Here is a 21,512-nt window from a genome sequence, read left to right on the forward strand (position 1 = left end):
AAATATTTCTTGTATTATAAAAAAATTATACATACAACAATAATAGCTGAGAAAGAATTTTGTCTGAGGACGAAATTCTGACATTCTTTTAATTAAAATATACTTCTGTTAGAGACATTTTAGCATTCTGATAATATCTTAGGATTTATAATAAAACAATTACATAGTTTTTTTTATTAAACATTTACTACCAACTACGCAGGTAGTGGCAAGCAATATTATTCACAATGCAATAATAAAACTTTAGCCCCTTTTTATGACACTTTCATCAATATGTGATATTTTTCTAATTAAGATGTCACGAAACACGATACTGTAAGCGAATTTCAAGGGAATATAATCTGTTATTTATATAAACGTATTCTGATTTATCCGAGACGCTCCATTTATTCAGGTTAGTCTGGGATAGAAAAGTAGATATTCTTCTTAAGTCTTACGATTTTTTGTAGGACCTTACAATTCATAAAAGATATAACTTAGAAAACACGAAGCTGGCACCCCGCTGGGGGTAGCCACTCACATGATATATTTATTTTATTTTATTTTTTTTATTTACCAATGAGATATAACACTTTACCAAATGTCCTTCAGGACAAATTGTAAAAACCAAAATAAAATAAAAAAAAAAACCTTAAAATTAAATAGGTTTTATTTATTATTTTAAATAGGAACTCAATAGGTTCTTGTCTATGCTAGCGTGTAGCAGCTTCAGTACTTGGTCGTATGGTGGATCATCTGTACTGTAAAACAACTAGAACTACGGGCGTGAACATTCTCATTTCCTCTCTACTTTTTCGTATTTACTTCTGTTATACGTGCGTATATATGTATATGTATGGAATCGCTGCCATCTTTGTCATCTCTTGGCGTGGTGCATTGGCGTGTATGGCCGGCTAGATTACCGATTTTTAAGTATATAATCGTATTTATGTGTTTTGTGTCTATAGATGTGGAAATTCGATAATAAGTTTATCATGAGTATGGACAGTATCGAAAAATTATACAAAAATTTTGGCATTTTGGCTGATGCCAAAGATAAATTGGCTGAGGTAATTGACGAGCTTGGTTATATTTAATAACCACGTTTACTTAATTCTAACTTTGACAATTTTATGTATTTGTAAGCATAAATAAAACTTTGTATTCCATTTATTTTAAAACATGCAAATATGTATATTAATTTCGTAAGCTTCAAGTTAATTTAACAATGCTTTTATAATAGAAATGAGTCAATACTGTACATAAATAATTAAGTGAAGAAAGCGGTAAATATTATAAATCTAAACGTTTTGTTTTTATGTTGCAGCATGAAAAAGAGTATTTAGAAATTCTGACAGCAGTGAAAGGATCACCGAAAGAAAAACGATTAGCATCGCAATTCATTGCAAGATTTTTTAAATATTTTCCAAAATTAGCTGATCAGGCTATAGATGCTCATTTAGATCTATGTGAAGATGAAGATATGGCTGTATGTAGTATTTATATCACTTGACCACATATGCAAATACATACATATTTGTATTAAAGTCTTCATACAATCAAAATTTGATGATTTGATATATTGATATTTTCAGATAAGAAAACAAGCAATTAAAGATTTACCTGCATTATGTAAGGATAATAAAGAACATACAGCTAGAATTGCAGATATTTTAGCTCAATTACTTCAAGCTCAAGATCCATCTGAATTAGCTGTTGTTCATAATAGTGTTATGTCCCTTATGAAAACTGACCCAAGAGGTATAGAGTATATCATTATTTGTTATAGTTACATCACAATGTAATGATATTGTAATGAGGTATTAATTGTATTTAATATATTCTGTTCTTAAGGAACAATAAGTGGATTTTTTAGTCAAATCATCAATGGGGATGATGGAACACGGGAACGTTGCATTAAGTTTCTAGCAACAAAATTAAAAGCAATAGGTCATGACATTATTACTAAAGAACCAGAAGATCTTTTAATTTCAGAATGCAAGAAAGTGTTACAGGTATAATCTTTTTATCATAAAAATAGAATTCTTTCTTTAATCACTATTTATATAACACTTCCTTTTCCATAGGATGTTACTGCTGATGAATTTCATAGCATTATGGAAGTACTTGCATGGACTAGATTAGGTTCAACAATTAGTGGACAGCAAGAATTAGTAGATATTACAGTTGAACAAGCTGAATTGTCTGAACCATTCAAGCATACTAATGTTGAACAATGGAACAGACTTGTACAATGTATTAAACACGCACTTTCATTCTTTAGTGTAAGCATACTTTAACTATATTTTGTAATTTATGTAATGAAAATTTATATAATGTAATTTATTCCTTACAGTCTCAAATAGATTCATCACGATTCGTTTCTTATATTTGTGTACAAGTTTTACCACATCTTTCTTTGATTACTTCACCCAATGGAAGAGATGTACAATTGGAATTATTAAAGCTTCTTGCAGAATTAGCTGTATTTTGTGGAACAATTGATAAACCAGAAGAAAAAGTACAGCAACTTTATAATACTCTTATTGTAAGTAATAGCATTATTTAGGAGCAACAATTTATTTTATATGGAATGTATTAATACTGTTTCAATATTTATAGACATATATGCCACTACCTCCAGCCACAGAAATAACTGAAGTACCAAAATTACAATTCAGTCATGTTGAGTGCCTTATGTATACTTTTCATAAACTGTGTAAACAAACTCCGGAATTTTTAATGAAAGATCCAGAACAGCTTAAGGAATTTAGATTAAGATTACAGTATTTTGCACGTGGCATTCAAGGTTATATAAAAAAATTACGGGAGGCAATTAGTGGCAAATCAGAAGAAGAGTTGAAGTCAGAGGAAAACAAATTAAAAGTTGTTGCTTTAAAAACGACAAATAATATTAATAGTTTAATCAAAGATCTGTTTCATTCGCCACCTAGTTTTAAAAGTATTATACATCTTTCATGGAAAACAACAGCTAACGATAAAAAGGTACGTATTAAAATAGTTATAATTTTTTTTAGAAATGTGGTATTTTGAATACTGTAATACATTTTCTGTATCTTATTCTAGAATGAAAAGCATTCGTCTGCTCAAAAAAGACATACACCTATTACGTTTGGAAATGACAGTAATTCAAATAAACGAAGTAAAGAAGATAAAAGTAAAAGAGAATTGTATACTCCTCCTAGTGGAAAATACAGCGCAAACATATCATCGAATTATGGTAATTGAAGAAGCATTTTTATTTCATAAAATAATATTTAGAAATAAAATAAAAATCTATCTTTATATCTTTTGTTAAAGGCCGAGGCAGATTTAGAGGAAATAGGTCAGGTGGTCGAGGTGGTTATAGACCAAGAGGTCGTGGAACATGGAGGAAAAATTTTTATTAATTATTTAATTACTGGAATCGTTCAAATATGAAATAGTAAAAGCTCCAATAATATATAAGACTAAACCAGTTCTGTAAAATGTACATATTAAGATGAAGGACGTAAAAGTGATTATTTGCTGAAAGTGAGTTTAAGAGAAGTGACAAAGGGAGAAATACAATTTTTTATCCTATAAATTTTAGTGTAAAGAAAGTGTTTTTTGTGAAAGCTTTAAGTACATATACAAGTTTCAAATACAAAATTGTAAGAATTGGTTGTTCACTAAACATAGTGATAATATCGATAATGAAATATTGACATTTAAAGAAGAAAACATTGCTGTGTAATACTGTACTAATGGTGTTATGAGAACCTTTTTTTATATTCATTGTTAAATAACTGGAAAATACAATTTGAAGAAACCTGAGTTTACAAAAGTGAACAACTATGGAGAAAGAAGTGGAGAAAATGATATCATGAACTTGAAGAAGTGTTTATTACGAAAATTTTAAACCAGGTACCTTAACAGGCAATACAATATACACGAACTACCGAAGAGAAAATGGTGTGGCAACACAATACATGAATCATTTGAAGTATTTGAAGAAACATCAGATGTCACAAACAAAAAATTACATCTATTTGATACAGAATATTTACAAATTCTTACTGTACAATGATTGGCTTGTGCTCGGACACTTGTGTTACACGTATTTACAAAAGACAGACAATATTTCTCTGCCATAACAATTTTGGATGTTAAAATAGTATCAAAATGTATTCCCCTATCTCCTAGTTCTTCCTAGTCCTTTCTCTCTTGATCATATCTCATTTCTTTTGTCAACAGGCAGTGCAGACCAGAGCAATCAGAGGGACAATGACAGAGTATCTAATTCTGAGAGAATAATGGAATCAAAGAAACTTAAAAAGCTGTTGTTTTCTTAAATTCGAAATTAGCTATACTTATTTATGTGCTTCATTTATTAATTTTATGTTTGTATTATTATTAAGTGTTTACATATTTTTTTAACTAAATGGATGAATGTTCTTCTATTAAAATGTCTAATTTGAGTACAAAAAGACATATCAAAATGATATAAAGATCAGCATAAAATTATAAAATCGTTTACTAAATAATATAACTAAAACAAGTGATTTTTCAAGTCAAAAAGTTTCTTTGATTACATGAATGATGGTGTAGTTTATTGTATACATTTTATCTTGCAGATGCTGTACGGTGATTGCTGACTGAGGATGGCAAAGCAGAACAAAAATAATCATGTTTTGATTACAGGTTGTCCAGTAAGTCCAAGGTTGGAGGCTCATAAGAAATTATAATGTACTTTTTTCAGGAACCAAGGTACGGTTGTATATTGTCTTTTATCTATATATTGATGGTAGCTGTTTTGTAAGGTGAGTTTCAGAACATATTGTATCCTTTTCCTATCCACCATTGAATAAAACTTGTGTAATACTAATGATAATAATAATTCGTGAATATATTATCATTTAATTTAATAAATAATACTATTGCATAATATATGTTGTATTTTTTATGCCCAATATCGAATGTCACTATGTATGGCTAATTAAAAAGATTGTAAAAAATTTACAGTTATTGAATATTTATACATGTTTGAATTAATATTTAATACAAATGTTTGTTAATTATATAATTATATCAAATTTGCTCATGTATTAGTATATTGTAATATTCTAAAACTATTATTTCTGTTTATTATAATTTTAAATATGTAAATTCCAATTCAATACATTTATTACATTATTCAAGAAATAAATGATATTTAAACTGCAATGTGTTTTTTTAATATATGCAATGTATATATAATATTGTTTCTTGTCGTTTAATAAATAAACTATATTTGTAAAATAGTTATTATCACAATGTATCTTACAAATATAATTACAATACTTTTTACAGCATCTTATAAGAAAAGAAATTCATTTAATACAGTCCATTTGTTGAAATCATATCATCTATTGTCTTGCACATAATGCGATCACTTGGACTACATGGATCTGGAGTTTGTTGTTCAGAACCTAAATTATCAACAGATTCCATAGCATCTGTATTTATTGCTAATTTAGAATCCAATTCTGAAGTATCTGGCAACATGTGCAATGCATGTTGTAAAATCTCTTGAACCTGAGAAAATATGGGAATTTTAACTAAACATTGTATTGTCAAATGTACAAAAGATTAAAATTTGAGAACCATACCTTCTCTAAATGTTTTTGAAACCTAAGTGCTGTTTCTATACGTTGTCTGCGTTGCAATTCCATCATTACTCTTAGCGTTTCCCTTGCTTGATGTGGTCTGAATTCATTTAACAAATGATGAATGTGAATAAATAGTAAACTAAGATCTTCCACCTAGAAACAATAAAAGAAACAGTGAGTATTTGCATTATATGTCAGGTCATTACATTAAGTATTTACCTTTTCAGCACGTCTTGGGCTGTCAGGACATTGTACGAGCAGATCTATCAAATCCAAGAAGTTAACAAGCAATGAGTGATTCAATTTTTTTAACTCCCGTCGCCGATCGAAATGCTGAGGATATAACCTTTTAATTCCTTGAGCTTCGAGTGGTCTAATGATTGTATCGTCTGCATTAAATACATTTCCAAACATTGAATAAGTATCGTGTATCGGCGGTGGTGGTCGTGGTGCTCTGCCTCGACGAACATTTTCGTCTGTGTACAAATTAATATATTGCACTGGAGGTAGGGGTAGCGAACTAACTTGTATCGCTTCTGGTGCTGCCATTTTTCGCGTTCGATATTGGTATTCTTAATGAAAAAAATACAAAGCAATTGCACTTAAGATGGGAGTCTTTCAAAAAATGCACAATAGGTTAGGTTTAACTAAAAGAAACACTGTTGTTAAACTGATCGGAACGTCCAAGTTAGTGCGCAGGTCCGTAATTTCGCGCGTTGTTATCACTTTTTTTTCACATAATTCATATTCTGCTTATTTAATGTTCGTAATAATAAAAAATAATAGTTTATAGTAATATTGTAAAATCAACGTTTATATATTACAAAGTTGAACGATAGACTCTAGCTTCACACTCGATATAGTGATACTATACGTTAGGTTACATTAATACCATTTCACAATGTTTTCAACGAATTTTTCGATCGATACTTCTTTTTTTGTAAACATACGATCAATTAGAATATTTCTATGCACTCTACACGGACTTTTCACCACAAATTAACAAGAGCTAAATATCGTGCAACTAAAACAAAACAACATGTAACGTAGCCTTCGAATCCGCCATCTTGTTTTTTTAAAATGAGTCAACAGGTATTCTCTGTTGGCCAGTTAATACGTTAATGCCAGCAGGACGTCGAACCCAGATTGGGGATTTTCGTTGTTTAACTAGCAAAACGAAAGAGCCGATCTGTGAATATTGTTTGTTTTCCATTTGGTAAATCATTCTCGCGACGGCGCGATATTTCGGATAAATGCTTTACTAACGTAGTGAGGTATTTCCTGCTATCTCGTGAATTTCCAACGTCTTCGTTTGACAGATTGTCGGTGTGTGTATGCGTTCGTTCCACGTGAATTCTTTGTTTAGGCACCGGTCATGTTTCTGACAAGCATTGAAATTGCGAGGTGGTAGCAGTGCCCTAGTGCATGGTAAGTTGATTTTCTCATATGAATTTCGTGTGTATCAATACTATTTCGATTGAACTTTCACATAGAAATATTCATATAGCCGAGTGTCAGGATAACCACAAACTATCGCGTTGTCGTTGATCTCACTGTTCTGTTATTTTTGGCAATTTCGAAAGGAATGCCTCTGTGATTGTTCTCGTGTAATTAAATACTTGTAAGGTGGTATAATTTTTTCGAAAAATTCTAAACCACGGTCAAAGAATAGAATTTGATTCACAATTCGTGCATGGTTTGTATACAGGGTGGCCCATAAAACTAGCATCAGTTCGATATCTAAAAGTTGTGATGGATTTTGATCACCCTGGCTTCAAATTTTATACATTCTAAAGTTCTTTACATATACGTTAAAGTTCATTCTCATTGATTTTCTACAGAAAGTGACGCGAGTGTTGACTTAAAAATTTCTAATAAAAAGTTAGCACGACGAATAATTTACTTAAAAAATAAGCGCTTTTTGTTTAGATTACTCGCTTTAAATTATTGTTTCAAAAGCATTTGCAGTTTACTGTAAAACGGAGTAAGAACGAAAAGCCAAGATGGCCGGAATTGATTGTATTTATAAACAATTTTATAAATAGATATATTTTATTGCTTGCAAATTTATATGTATACATATGTACACGTATATACAGGTAATGTTATTATATACAGTATTAGGTTATATTTTTTTCTCTAATCTATTTTATTTCTTTTTGTTTCTTTTCGTCAATATTGTCAATACAATTCTTTTACTTGTCATTATATTTATTTCTTTATAATTTTATCTATTAGAATATTTTTATTTTGTAAATCCGTTATTAATTAATACGTAGATGTTTGTGTAAATAATTCTTCGAATGATTTTATTTAGCATCTTTGTATAGTAACATAATTTAAAATTCTCTTCCACTTTATATAATAAGAAAATTATAATTTTTCCATGTAAAAAAATCCGCCAGAGGTATTTAATAAGTAATCGTGACAGTTAATTGTATCAACATAAACTTTTAGCAATTCAATTTCCTTCGTTTAACGAAAGAGACAGTTATTCTGCGGTTTTGTTCAACGTATCGTGGTGCCTCATACTTTTCCCATTTCCAAGAAGCGCGGAAAGCACGAAACGGAAATTCAAAGGACGTCGCGGTTTAGGCGGCGCCTTAAAATTTCAGAGACACGAGTTACAAAAGAACTTCAGTGGAAGTAGGCGGTCACCGAGGTTCGCTCGAGTGCTTCGTGTCAAGCGTTCGGTTCATGTTGGTACTTTGTCGAATCGTAACCAGTTCTATGCACTATGTGATAAATATGTATATTCTAATGTATACAAAATTGTATTGTTTCTCTATCGATTTTACTTCTTTTTATAAATTTCGATTAATTGTCAACAGTGATATAGAAGGTTTCGTCTTAACTAAAGTTGAGAATAAGCGATGTTGTAATATATATAATATGTTTTTTTTCTATTTAGCTTGATAAGATAATTTTTATAAAGATAAATATTAAGATATATTCAACATCATTTTAAGCCTCTTTAAAATATCTATTGAAACATTTACATTAAAGAGAGACTATTAAGTTACTAAGAAAATTCTAAATAAATCTTAGTCTTTTGCAGAAGTTCGGGACAAAAAATTTGACGCAGACGTAAAACACGTGAATCGCACTTGTGCGCGTGCGCGCTCACGATCGACGAATGCGTGTGAGTTAACACGCGTTTTCGCTTCGAATTGTCGATGGCGCGCGTTAGCCACTGTTTACGCTTTTTATTTAGACTGCATCGTAGTTTTACGTCAAACAGATTTCGCGTTTTCTCTGTGAACTTCCAATGGAAATCAATCGTGATTGTTGGTATAAACGCGACACAAATGTACCTTCGTACATTTTCATTTGTAAATGGATACGTTTTGAAAAAGTGAATCGATGATATCCAGACAAAGGACTTTTTATTGTTTCATCTGATAGATCAAATGGTACGAATGAATTTAACGGCATTGTTTTATTATTGTTGTATTTTAAGCAAGGAAAATGGAAGAAATATTTCAAAGAAAAATAAGAACAAATTTATTCATCTATTTTATAGATCGAAATGGGTATAACTTTTCACGGGATTAAAATGATTCAACCTGTGGGAAGTTGTTTGGTTCTTTAGTTCTTTTACAGCACCGAAAATGGTCTAGGCTTGTCTCGTGAGAACGCGGCCGAAGGTTTCAGCCTGTCTCTCTGGCTCTCTATTTTGAATGGAAATTCTTCGTGGTCGAGTCACCCTGGCTTTAATGGAGGTCCAGGATCCCTAAAACCTTTATATTTGGCTCACCAGGGTTTGAACATTCTTTCTCAGTTTTACGTTATTTTTGTGTTTTAAACATATCACTGACTCATCTGTGATAAACATAAAACGTATTATCACATGTGTAATATAATCTTTTCTTCGTGCAATTGATATCATAATTCTATCTTTATTCTCTGATACGGTAGTCTTATCTTTTTTTTTTTTTTTAACTTGTACTCCAAATACAACCATTTGGTTTTGTATTGCATTGGCAACTAAGTGATTGCGGATTTTGTCAATGCCACCTAATGGCAAAAACCGTAATCACTTAGTTGCCAACCCAGTTGGTGTTATTTGTTCGTATCTACCTTAAATTATGTTTAAGCTACGTTCGATGGAATTTTTTGGGAATAAAAAGTATTCAGGCTGCAATTCAAACTATTCGTATAATTGAAAGTTCATCGCGCGACTCGCCTAATTGATCTTCGACCAAGTTAACTGCGAGGAACTTGAAGTTTCTACGGAACGTTGCAACGTTGTTTCATAGAAACGAAGAATTAAGTGTTTCTATCAGACCAAAGTAACTCGTAAGTGGCATTAACGATGCAGTTACCCACGACGAGTCTATACCATTTTATCACATAAAATCACACTTCGAGTACAATAATATTCAAAAATGTTCGTCACTTGCCTATGAAAATTGCCTAATTGATCATTTCGATTCATTCATTAATCTCTATTTACTTCACCATATATTCCATTCTGTCTTCGTGAAAAATTTCAAAGGAATAGAATCTACGCAGAAATTTCTTCCACCCGTTAAATATTGTGTTGGCAACTAAGTGATTGCGGGTTTTGTCAATACCATCTGGTGACAAAATCTGTAATCACTTAGTTGTCAAGCCAATATTATAACCTGATATATGTATTTGAAATATTTTACACATTTTTGCGTATAACATGTGTGTTACGGCGCGCTAGACGGTCAGTGCGACGTACCTTTCGGTCTGACCGCCGACGCCTATCTCTCATCAAACTGACCTGCAGTAAATTAGGGAACCACCATAAACCGAATCTTTTCAACTTACTTTCGATTCATACAAATATTATTCGGTTTATGGATGGTCATTCGAACAGTCATTAGGTTTATTGCACTCTCTTGTTAATTACGGAGAAAGCAGATGTGTCCCGTTAAATGGCGGGTTTTTCCCAAAAAACAGATGTGTCCATTTAATGGCGGGTTTTTCCCAAGAACAAGGACACCCATGATCCAAATATGCAGGAGACTTTCTCCTTCATTATATGTATTAATATTGGCTAAAAACCAATGGGCATCGCGGATCGTTACCCTCTCTATTCTACCTAAATGTGTGAACAACGAATCCGCGTTCTTAGTTCAGCAAGGGTACACCCACACCGAGCTTTCCTCCTAAACAAGACGAGATGGGTCAGTCACTGCTCTTCTACTCCTCAAACAAGCAAGTAGACTGTTCGGCAATCAGTCACTCGGCGCTCATCATTCAAGAAGACAGTCAAGCAGTCAGTCAAGTCACTGCTCATCATTCAAGCAGACAGTCAAGTTTCTGCTCTTCCATTAAGCAGTCAGTCAAGTTACTGCTCATCATTCAAGCAGACAGTCAAGTCTCTGCTCATCAATCGGCAAGTCATTCAAGTACAATTATAGCCACCGAGGCATTACTTCAATTCACGCGAACGAGATATTCGATTCTTCGCATCAACATACTTCGGACGGTTCTTGCAATCATTCGGCAAGCTAGTTTAATAATTTCATACGATATCGGGATTCATCGCGTTAACCGATATCCATCTCAACATATTTGTATATACGTTCCAAGTGTTGTGAAAAGTGGCAAAAAAAATAAAAATAGATAACTGGAGACTACAGTTATTTCAATAAACCACCCCTATTGTCGTAACTGAAATCAGGGGATCGCCCTGCTCGTGGTGTCGATCATCAGATCGTAACGGGAATTTACGACTCCCGTTGACGCTCCTAACGGAGACTCGTCTCCCCGCGACTGGACGAACAAACATTGGTCCTTCGAGCCGGATTCACGTGCCAGCGAAAGGTGTTCCAAACGGTGAACATACAGTGCCACGTGATCCCACAGCCATTCCACGCTTGGACGTCATAAAACAAAACTTGAGGAGTTTCTATTTCAACTCAGTCAATAATAATGTCGATCAGCGCCAAAGCCAATAAAGTCAAAAGAAGGCGCGATAAGCAGTTTAAAGCTGCCATCAAGCATCTAAGGGAAAGCATCGAGGAGTCCGATCAACCCGTCGCATCACACATCAAGTCTGTGAGTGCACTTCAATCCCAGCTTGAGTATGCGTGGCAGAGATTTCAATCCTGCCAACAAGAATTAGACGAATTAGATGACGAGGACCTCGCACAGGAAAGGCAAGCCTGGAAGGATTATGCTGAGCTGAGCTCGCGAATCCACAACATCGCAAGCAAAAAGCAACAATCAACATGTCGGATGCCATCTAATCATGAATTAGACAACAAGTCATCCACTACCGCCACGCCGGTAACGACTAAGCTGCCAGAAATTCACATACCCACATTCGACGGTATAATGGCAAACGAATCAAGAATCACCGCCTTGCATGAGGAGTGGATCGATCTAAGCGACGATTTCAAGAGCATAAGGAGACTACTCAACAAATACGAACTGTCCGGTCAGCACAACAAGGACGTCTTAATAACTTACCGAAAACTAGTTGACGACATTTGGAGACGATTCAACATTGTCTTTGACGAATTGCTTGAGATCGACGACAACGAACCTGAGGACTTACGGGATGTTTATATAGAGCTGGTAACACGATTGAACAACCTCAACGAAATTAATTCTTCCTCAACGGATGCCTCCAACACAGTGGCGAATCCAAAACCACCGGAACGCTGCAGCAATATTTCCAGCAGTGTCCAGAGACGTAAGAATGATTTCAATAAGAACAGTAACAATGTTCATACTCCGCCGATGGAGAAAGTCGTATCGAATCTAGCGCCAATTCCGTCGCATGACAAGCGAAGTTCATTGCATAATAATAATAATAATACGCGCAGCTCGCCAACACGCGACTTGACAACCAAGCTCGCATCGTCGCTACCTGAACGATCTGATTCAACGCTACCAATCGGTTTGAATCAGACAACTACTCAAGTCCGCAGCTCATCGCCTACACGCGATTTGACGACAACCACGTTTGCGTCATCATTATCTGAACGATCTGATTCAACGCTACCGATCGCCTTGAATCAGATAACTTCTAACGTTCGTCGTTCGTCACCTACACGCGATTTGAAGACTAACTCTCACGAGTCTCTGGATCAGAAGGAACTGAATCCCGTCCAGGACAACTATGTTCATACTCCGCCGATGGAGAATATCGTATCAAATCCAGAGACGAGTCCGTTGCATGATACACGGACTTCAACGCTCGACACTCGCACCGCGTCACCGACACGCGACCTGACGACAACCACGTTCGCATCGTCATCATCACAACAATCTGATTCAACGCTAGCAAACTCCTTGAATCAGACAACTTCTAATACTCGCAACTCGTCGCCTACACGCGAATTGAGGACAACCTCTCACGACCTTCCGGACCGGAAAAAACTGAATCCCGTCCAGGACAACTATGGTCATACTCCGCCGATGGAGAATATCGTATCAAATCCAGAGACGAGTCCGTTGCATGATACACGGACTTCAACGCTCGACACTCGCACCGCGTCACCGACACGCGACCTGACGACAACCACGTTCGCATCGTCAGCATCACAACAATCTGATTCAACGTCACCAGACGCATTGAATCAGATAATCCTTCACGATCGGCGGGATCGCGAAGAAGAGAGAATCTCATCAGACGACAATTCGGCTTCGCCATTGATCTCTACGAATCCGTCACAGGATGTCTCATGCCCTATCACGGCAATTCATAAAGTAGAGAACAACGTGTTAAACTCCGTCAATGGCACCGAGGTCTATTCGAAGTCGAAATCAACGACAAACTTTCTGGAATCCACAACGTTCGATTTATCCAGGAACAGGTTCTCCTCGATCATCACTTCGACGGCTAACAACCTATCCTGCATCACGGCATTTGCAACACATGAAACAAATATCATGCCGGAAACTCAATCTCCAGAAAATAACCTGAGGACTCCGCCTTCGCCACGGCCGAAAGAGTCCACACGCGCGAGTGATCCGAATCGCAATGATCACTACCTTATTGCCTACATCGCTACATCGGGCAACTCTTTGTACACCACGTTCAATCGGGCGTCGACCCTGGCTCCAACGAAACCAGGACGGTCTCCAATGCCCAAGCCATCAGAATACGAAGAACCTTTAAAGCAATCAAAATGGTTCATCTGGCCTACCTCTAATGAACTCACCAGTAAGGTCGCATCATCGCATTTCCTGCCTAATCACTGCCCTCAGACACTGAGATTTAGGCATACCCCGGGTTATGCAGAACCATCGGGCGCTCTACGTCACAATACTACGATGCCAAACGGACAACGGCAGAAGGATACAGAACTGATTAATCATCAACGCAATAAAGCAGGGTGGCTACAGATGTCTACAACTGTTCATTCAAACTCACTGTATCCAATCAGGTGGAAGGAGTTGAACCAAAAAGACGGTAAGTCGTCACTTATGTTGTCTTTTATAGATCGTGGGGCCACGCCGGCACAACCATCAAATATCATCAAGAAGACGCGCTACAGGCGGCTCATCGGGGGGAGCCCTGCCACCCAGTCATTTGTAGATCTCCTTCCAGCGTCTCCAAATCAGCTACATGTCAATCGCATTTGCCGCGATGAAAACGGTGAAAAGTATGACGACACCTCCTGGGCCGAGGTGTTCCACGATAATTCAGGGGCCGAGCTATATCACGACACTTCATGGATCGTGAACTTCAACGGCAAAGATCCTGGCAATACCGAGGATCACAACGATCCCAAATCCAAGGCTGACCATGCACCTTCAACGCAACGGTCCTTCGGCCGTACTACCGAATTCGCTTCGACAACTCCAAATCAATCAAAAGTCCACATTGAAAGGGAAGCTACAGCGACTCAATCCCTTTTTGGACAAGGATGGGGTGCTACGAGTTGTAGGCCGACTCAGTCACTCAACACTACCTTTCAGCCAGAAACACCCCATCATCTTACAATCGAATTCGCCCTGATGACGACATCATCATCGAACCAGCCAACATTTCTACGGCAGCAAGCTTTTTGGATCCAAGGCAAGTCACAGTCACAACGTCCAACGCCGCGACGCCCAACGCCGCGACATCCAACGCTCGTTATCTAACAAGGATCATCACTGTGAGAACGCGATTCGAGCGGCTCATCGGGGGGAGCCCAGCCTCCCAATCAACTACAAAATCCCGCGTCGTGTCAGACGAATCAAGCAACATTGGAGTTCCATTCAACGCTACCTCTTGGATCAAGCTAGTCCACTACATTTCCAGGACCGTAACGGTCCACGATCATCCAATCGGATGGGTCATCGGGGGGAGTCCAACCTCGCAAGCTTCAGCACAGGCGTTTCACACTTCCACGGCGGACTGACAAACGGACCTCGCTCGATTTTGGGAAATCGACGAAGGACCACCAATTTCACATATTTCAGAGGCAGATCGACAATGCGAAGAACATTTCCAAAGTCACGTCCAACGCACCAATGAAGGACGATACATTGTCGCTCTCCCATTCAACGAAACGACCCCGCCGCTTGGATCCTCAAAAGCCTTGGCGATGAAGCGTCTCACATCTCTCGGCCGCCGGTTTCAACGAGACAAACAATTCGAAGCCGACTATCGCGCCGTAATCAATGAATATTTGGATTTGGGACATATGACAAAAATCGCCACGGATCATTCAACTGACGAAGGATATTTTCTCCCACGTCACGGTGTTATCAAGGAGTCCAGTCAAACCACAAAGCTCAGAGTCGTGTTTGACGGATCTTCACCGTCCACCACCGGAGTTTCATTAAACGATCGACTTCATACGGGACCTAAGCTACAAGAGGACCTGTTCGACATTCTCCTAAGGTTCCATTCGCATCAATACGTTCTTACAGCGGCTCCATATCTCGCCATTCGGTGCCTCAGACAATTAGCGGACGACGAGGGACATCGATATCCACAAGCAGCAAAGATCCTACAACGAGATTTCTACGTCGACGATGTTCTCACAGGATCAGACACAAGAAACGAGGCACTATCATTGAGAACAGATCTCACGGAATTGCTCAAATTAGCCGGTTTGACCATTCGAAAATGGACTTCAAATGATCGAGCACTGCTGAACGGACTTCCCGAACAGGACATGAGCGAGAAGCTTATTCTGGACAAGTATCAACCTCTAAAAACTCTAGGTGTGGTCTGGGATTCATCTGATGATTCGATCCTGTATTTCGTCAAAACCAATCCCCTCACTTCTCGCATTACGAAGAGAATAATCAGCTCCACGATCATCCAAGGATCGGCACGTTTAATGACACTTCATGGGCAGAAGTGTTCCATGACACTTCCTGGGCCGAGGTGCTGCACGACACCTCCAGGATCAAGGCATATATCGACACTTCATGAGTCGATAATCACAACCGCAAGTTTCTACGCAACAAATGGAGCAAGGGGAGTCACGACATTCGAGAAGGGACCATCGTCCTCCTCAGAGACGATAACGCTCCCCCAATGCAATGGCCACTGGGCAGACTCATCAAGGTCCATCCCGGCGCAGACGGCATCATCAGGATGGCTACCGTTCGAACAGCAACGAATTCCATAGATCGGAGCATCAAGCGGATGGTACCACTACCGAGCAGATCGATACCAGATGACTCCGACCTAATCAGCAGCAACGCGGTCTAATTCGAGAGCCACCTCACCAAACAAAACACATCTTTTTGATCGGTACCCTCTCAACGGGGGGAGTATGTTACGGCGCGCTAGACGGTCAGTGCGACGTACCTTTCGGTCTGACCGCCGACGCCTATCTCTCATCAAACTGACCTGCAGTAAATTAGGGAACCACCATAAACCGAATCTTTTCAACTTACTTTCGATTCATACAAATATTATTCGGTTTATGGATGGTCATTCGAACAGTCATTAGGTTTATTGCACTCTCTTGTTAATTACGGAGAAAGCAGATGTGTCCCGTTAAATGGCGGGTTTTTCCCAAAAAACAGATGTGTCCATTTAATGGCGGGTTTTTCCCAAGAACAAGGACACCCATGAGCCAAATATGCAGGAGACTTTCTCCTTCATTATATGTATTAATATTGGCTAAAAACCAATGGGCATCGCGGATCGTTACCCTCTCTATTCTACCTAAATGTGTGAACAACGAATCCGCGTTCTTAGTTCAGCAAGGGTACACCCACACCGAGCTTTCCTCCTAAACAAGACGAGATGGGTCAGTCACTGCTCTTCTACTCCTCAAACAAGCAAGTAGACTGTTCGGCAATCAGTCACTCGGCGCTCATCATTCAAGAAGACAGTCAAGCAGTCAGTCAAGTCACTGCTCATCATTCAAGCAGACAGTCAAGTTTCTGCTCTTCCATTAAGCAGTCAGTCAAGTTACTGCTCATCATTCAAGCAGACAGTCAAGTCTCTGCTCATCAATCGGCAAGTCATTCAAGTACAATTATAGCCACCGAGGCATTACTTCAATTCACGCGAACGAGATATTCGATTCTTCGCATCAACATACTTCGGACGGTTCTTGCAATCATTCGGCAAGCTAGTTTAATAATTTCATACGATATCGGGATTCATCGCGTTAACCGATATCCATCTCAACATATTTGTATATACGTTCCAAGTGTTGTGAAAAGTGGCAAAATAAATAAAAATAGATAACTGGAGACTACAGTTATTTCAATAAACCACCCCTATTGTCGTAACTGAAATCAGGGGATCGCCCTGCTCGTGGTGTCGATCATCAGATCGTAACGGGAATTTACGACTCCCGTTGACGCTCCTAACGGAGACTCGTCTCCCCGCGACTGGACGAACAAACAATGTGCTCTACAGAATTTTGCATCTTTAAATTTCCACAGTTTATTTATTAGTCTTTTATTTTATCTTATTTATTAATCATTCCACCGAACCACGTTGATTCAGAAACCAGTGCTATTAAGGGGGGGGGGATATCCTGAATTAGAATGTTCTAAAGCAGCGTTTTTTGGTGATTTTTTTTAGAAGGAAAAGAAATAAATGAAATTATTGAATTTTGAGGTATGGTTTTATATATATTTAACGAATACAACAAATTTTTTTTTTTAAATTTCTAAAAATTAAAAAGAGATTTCTAAGCCTATTTCATGGGCGTCTTGTCGCTGCAGTCTTCGATCGGCGGGAAAGATCCAGCTCGTAATTCTTGACTGAAACAAAAAACCAAAAAAGGATTAAATTATTATATATTTTTCTTCTGGGTGAATTAAACCAAAGCAGAAAAAAGTTTATTTAAATAATTGTTATAGCACCTTAAAGTTTATTATTTTTTTTAATATTTTTTTAAACGCCAAAATTTTTAATTCTTAATTTCTGCCTTTGTTTACTTCACCCAGTAGAAAAACATATAATAATTTAGTCCTTTTTTGGTTTTTTGTTTCAGTCAAAAATTATGAAGCTCTTTCAAGTCGATTAAAGACTGCAGCCCATCAAAAATTGGTTTAGAAATCTGTTACAATTTTTTTTTACTTTAAAAAAATTTTTTTGTATTCGTTAAATATATATAAAACCATACCTTAAAATTCAATAACTTCATTTCTTCCTTTCCCTCCTAAAAAAATCACAAGAAAACGCTGTTTTAGAAAATCCTAATTCAGAACACCCCCATAAGCAATTCTGCATTTACTTGGTTCATTGTATCATTTGAAACAGAAACATCGATAACAATTTAATACTGTTTTCTGTCTGCAGGGTGGCCCTCCATTGGGAATGGCGGGGAAAGATGGGAAGGTGGAGCCAAAAAGCGGGGACGTGGTGCGACAGGGGTTCATGGTGAAGCGTTCGCAGAACAAGAAACGCTTCACACCAGTCAACTACAAGCAACGTTGGTTCGTGTTGACGAGGCGCTATCTCGTCTACTACGACGGCGATGGAGAGGTACGTAATCGAGCTTTTTTTGCAATTTCAACATCGTCACACTCCGTCCACTTGTTTTTTGCTCTGTATTTTTTCCCCCATAGCTGCCCCATTAACGGCCTTTCTCTGTTGCCCCGAAAAAAACTTCTGCTCCATTAGCGATCGAAGAAGAGGGTTTTCTCTTTGTAAATAAGCCGATAACCAGATCGACAAATGAAATAGACAAGCAAAAAGTTTCAGCGTGTAAATAGACTACAAATATAGCTTGATAAATCGAGCAGACAGAAATTAAGCGATGAAAAACGTTCAAACGATATTTCGATGCAACCCCTCTTTTGGCGTTTCACTTAAAACTTGCCAGACACCCTTGTAACTTTAATTTACGACTTCAGGGGCTGATTAATACTTGGGACAACGGCAGCCATTGTTATTCCCTTTCCTCCCCTTCGTTCTAAACAGACACGAATTTTCATGGAACGGACAAACCAAGACTTTCATTGAACAAAGTAGGTTCCAAGGTTTTCGAGACTGGTTCGCCAGGTTCGACTAATTTGCCTTTCAATTCGATATAAATACCTAACCGTGTTTGCAGCCTCGCCTTTTGGCCTGGTTTTCGTCGTGGTACCGATCATCGAGGATTGTGTTCGTCGAAACCAGGTCGACGTGTCTTTCCTCGAAATGAAAGGAGAGAAAAAAAGGAGAATCGGAGAAAGAAAATAAAACTCGTACGAACCGTATCGATGTAATTGCGAAGTCGAAGAAACGTACTCGACGACGCGATTTCTCATTCGATAATTGCTTCGAAATAGTCCAGATACACGGGGTCTCCAGCGGTTTCCAGCGATCTTCAATGAATTTCCGTGGAATTCGTCGGTGGCGATTCAGAGAAATGAGACGAAACGAGAGTGCAGCGTGTGTTCACCTGTTTAACGCTCGTTGAAAACACGGAAACGATGGTTTCGAAGCTTTAGGGTGACAGAGAACGGCCTTGAGGGGCGGTGAATAGAGTGAGACAGTGAGCAAAAGCCTTTAGACCGGAAAAAACTAAATGTGACTTAGATTGGATGACGTTCGTTTTAGGGAAAAAAGGACGAACCATCTTGGTGTTTTGATTTAGCTCAAGAGAAAAATTTAGTTCAAGAGAGAGGGGTTTTCTATGTGGCAATTTCTTTGCCCTTCGTTTTTACGTGCCGCTAGTTTCCTTCAATATCGCTCTTTAACACTTGCGATTGACTCGGCTCTGTCGTTTTAATTCTCATGAAAAAATGTTTTCAGTTTGAGGAGAGACGAGGGTGTCTTTAACTTTTCGATGTTACGCTAAAAGTAGCAAGTTTCAAGAAAACGAGGTCTAATTGGATGAAAAGGAGAATTGGAAAACGGATAAAAGAGTTAGAAAGTGGTATTAAAAAGTAGATTAAATAGTTCCCTGATCTGAGCCTGAGCGTCTGACCATATAACGGCACGAGCCAAGATCGATTTGGTTCTGTTCCTTTCGTTTCGCCCCGTTCGCGATTCCTACCGGCAGCATTTTGCTGCAGCGTAAAATTCACGCGACGTGCAACGCACTAAGAGGCCGTCAGAATCGATAATTAACGATCCTGGAACATCATCAGTTGCGCGAGACTACAATTCACGGGAGAATTGATAGTGGGTGAAAATCAGTTGCGCTGAATCTCCCACTCGAACATTATTACGTTTTCAATTGAACGATTACTATGATTGTACCTGATGCATCTAAAATAGACAGGAATCTTTTATACATAAATTTATTCAACCATTTTCTCCTTAAATTTTCTGTATCTTGCAATTTTTAATTCTCCTTATTTTATTGTATAATAATATCAAGCCTTTACTCTTCGTTCAGGAGAAAGAAATAGATAAAAACATATATTTCTGCGTCGTATAGAAAATTTTCATTATTATAAAAATATAATGTAGTTTGACGAATAATGTAGTTTGCGTTCTGTAACGAAGTTTGTCGAGTTTCCTCGTCTTGTCGTTTATTCTTATACATGGTGTTGGTAACTAAGTGATCGTGGCTTTTGTCATTACCATCTAATGGTAAAATCGGCAATGACTTTGTTGCCAACCCAATGAAGAGACAAGGGATGAAAAGAACGATACTTGCGTCGAGTTCGACATCTCGGAAGAATTTTGAAAAGGGACGCGTATGAGAATGCAAATGACGGCAATAATAACGCTGAGTTTGCTAGCGGTACGCCTCGAATCAGGGCCAATTGCTTTATACACATTACCTTGCGCTTGATAAGCGCCACTAGCGTTCCGGACGCTAGACTCATCATATTATCTCTGCCTGACCGATAAAAAGCCGCCTATTATTCCCTGTTTTCTCTGGTTACTTTAGATGCTTTGTTCATGATCACGAGAAACGGTAGCAGAAAGGTTTCACGAGGAGCAGAAGCATATGTACGTATACGTATACGCATAAAGATGTGGAGCGATTTTTAGTGTCAAGGTGCGATTAATTGTGCAAAAGTACATCTAAAAATATATTAAAGCAGCGAGTTTTCTTATTCGCTTATGTTTTATTCGTTCTACCTGATATTTTTCTCTTGAGTATTTTTTTTTAAACATCGATAATATAAATAAATCACTTGTGGCGTAGAAAAAAAGTAGCTTAGTATTAGTTTTTTATTGGTTCATATTTTTATTTTTTTAGTTTTTAATGGTCGATCGTCTAACGAGCTACAAAGAAAGTTCTCAGCGTGAAACGAGAAAGCACACGATATATCATCATTACACTTTGTTAAAAGAAATCTCATTAGTTGGTATATATAGACTGTGGCCAATAAAAATACATACGTTCGATTAAAACGTCTCTTCAGTCTTAGAACGTAGAATTGTAATTGAAGAGATTGCGCAAAATAAGCAGGCAGTTTTACTTTCCATTAATTTGAATAAATTAACAAAATTTAATTTAAAATCAAATTATTTTTTTTAAACGAACTATACATTTATACTCCACTGATATTAGTAGTATTCAATTTTTGCATATTAAACTCGTATATTCCTCT

At 37.4% G+C, this 21,512-nt stretch overlaps 3 protein-coding genes across 4 annotated transcripts in view; 2 read left to right on the forward strand and 1 right to left on the reverse strand.

Moving 5' to 3' along the window:
* Positions 1–695: 695 nt before the first annotated feature.
* LOC132915412 (apoptosis inhibitor 5) lies at positions 696–4,908 on the forward strand. The gene is made up of 9 exons (XM_060975203.1): positions 696–1,049; positions 1,307–1,468; positions 1,575–1,740; positions 1,834–1,994; positions 2,067–2,264; positions 2,336–2,527; positions 2,602–2,985; positions 3,067–3,220; positions 3,301–4,908. Exons 1-9 carry the CDS (start codon positions 948–950, stop codon positions 3,387–3,389), a joined length of 1,608 nt encoding a protein of 535 aa, XP_060831186.1. The 5' UTR covers positions 696–947; the 3' UTR covers positions 3,390–4,908.
* LOC132915419 (mediator of RNA polymerase II transcription subunit 7) lies at positions 3,841–6,649 on the reverse strand. The gene is made up of 3 exons (XM_060975209.1): positions 5,829–6,649; positions 5,610–5,762; positions 3,841–5,535 (listed from the first exon to the last, which is right to left on the reverse strand). Exons 1-3 carry the CDS (start codon positions 6,156–6,158, stop codon positions 5,335–5,337), a joined length of 684 nt encoding a protein of 227 aa, XP_060831192.1. The 5' UTR covers positions 6,159–6,649; the 3' UTR covers positions 3,841–5,334.
* Positions 6,650–6,844: 195 nt separating this feature from the next.
* Positions 6,845–21,512, forward strand: part of LOC132915408 (tyrosine-protein kinase Btk) — a 358,897-nt gene continuing 344,229 nt past the window's right edge. Inside the window, exons 1-2 of one of the 2 annotated variants that reach the window (XM_060975187.1) lie at positions 6,845–7,037; positions 18,313–18,498. In XM_060975187.1, coding sequence (XP_060831170.1) covers positions 7,035–7,037; positions 18,313–18,498 — 189 coding nt within the window. In that variant the 5' untranslated portion in view covers positions 6,845–7,034. Of the gene's footprint in view, positions 7,038–18,312; positions 18,499–21,512 lie in introns of those variants that run through there. The other variant, XM_060975195.1, reaches the window with a different exon arrangement.

Source organism: Bombus pascuorum, chromosome 17 (genome assembly GCF_905332965.1).
Source record: "Bombus pascuorum chromosome 17, iyBomPasc1.1, whole genome shotgun sequence".
Taxonomy (NCBI): Eukaryota; Metazoa; Arthropoda; class Insecta; order Hymenoptera; family Apidae; genus Bombus; species Bombus pascuorum.

What these genes read in the sequence shown, in the direction of transcription:
- LOC132915412 (XM_060975203.1), top strand. Translation starts at nt 948, where the DNA reads ATGTGGAAATTCGATAATAAGTTTATCATGAGTATGGACAGTATCGAA. An exon ending in GTGAAGATGAAGATATGGCT is followed by an intron (nt 1,469 to 1,574) that starts GTATGTAGTATT and finishes TGATATTTTCAG; the next exon opens with ATAAGAAAACAAGCAATTAA. An exon ending in ACGCACTTTCATTCTTTAGT is followed by an intron (nt 2,265 to 2,335) that starts GTAAGCATACTT and finishes TATTCCTTACAG; the next exon opens with TCTCAAATAGATTCATCACG.
- LOC132915419 (XM_060975209.1), bottom strand. Translation starts at nt 6,158, where the DNA reads ATGGCAGCACCAGAAGCGATACAAGTTAGTTCGCTACCCCTACCTCCA. An exon ending in GCCCAAGACGTGCTGAAAAG is followed by an intron (nt 5,763 to 5,828) that starts GTAAATACTTAA and finishes TATTGTTTCTAG; the next exon opens with GTGGAAGATCTTAGTTTACT. An exon ending in TTCAAAAACATTTAGAGAAG is followed by an intron (nt 5,536 to 5,609) that starts GTATGGTTCTCA and finishes ATATTTTCTCAG; the next exon opens with GTTCAAGAGATTTTACAACA.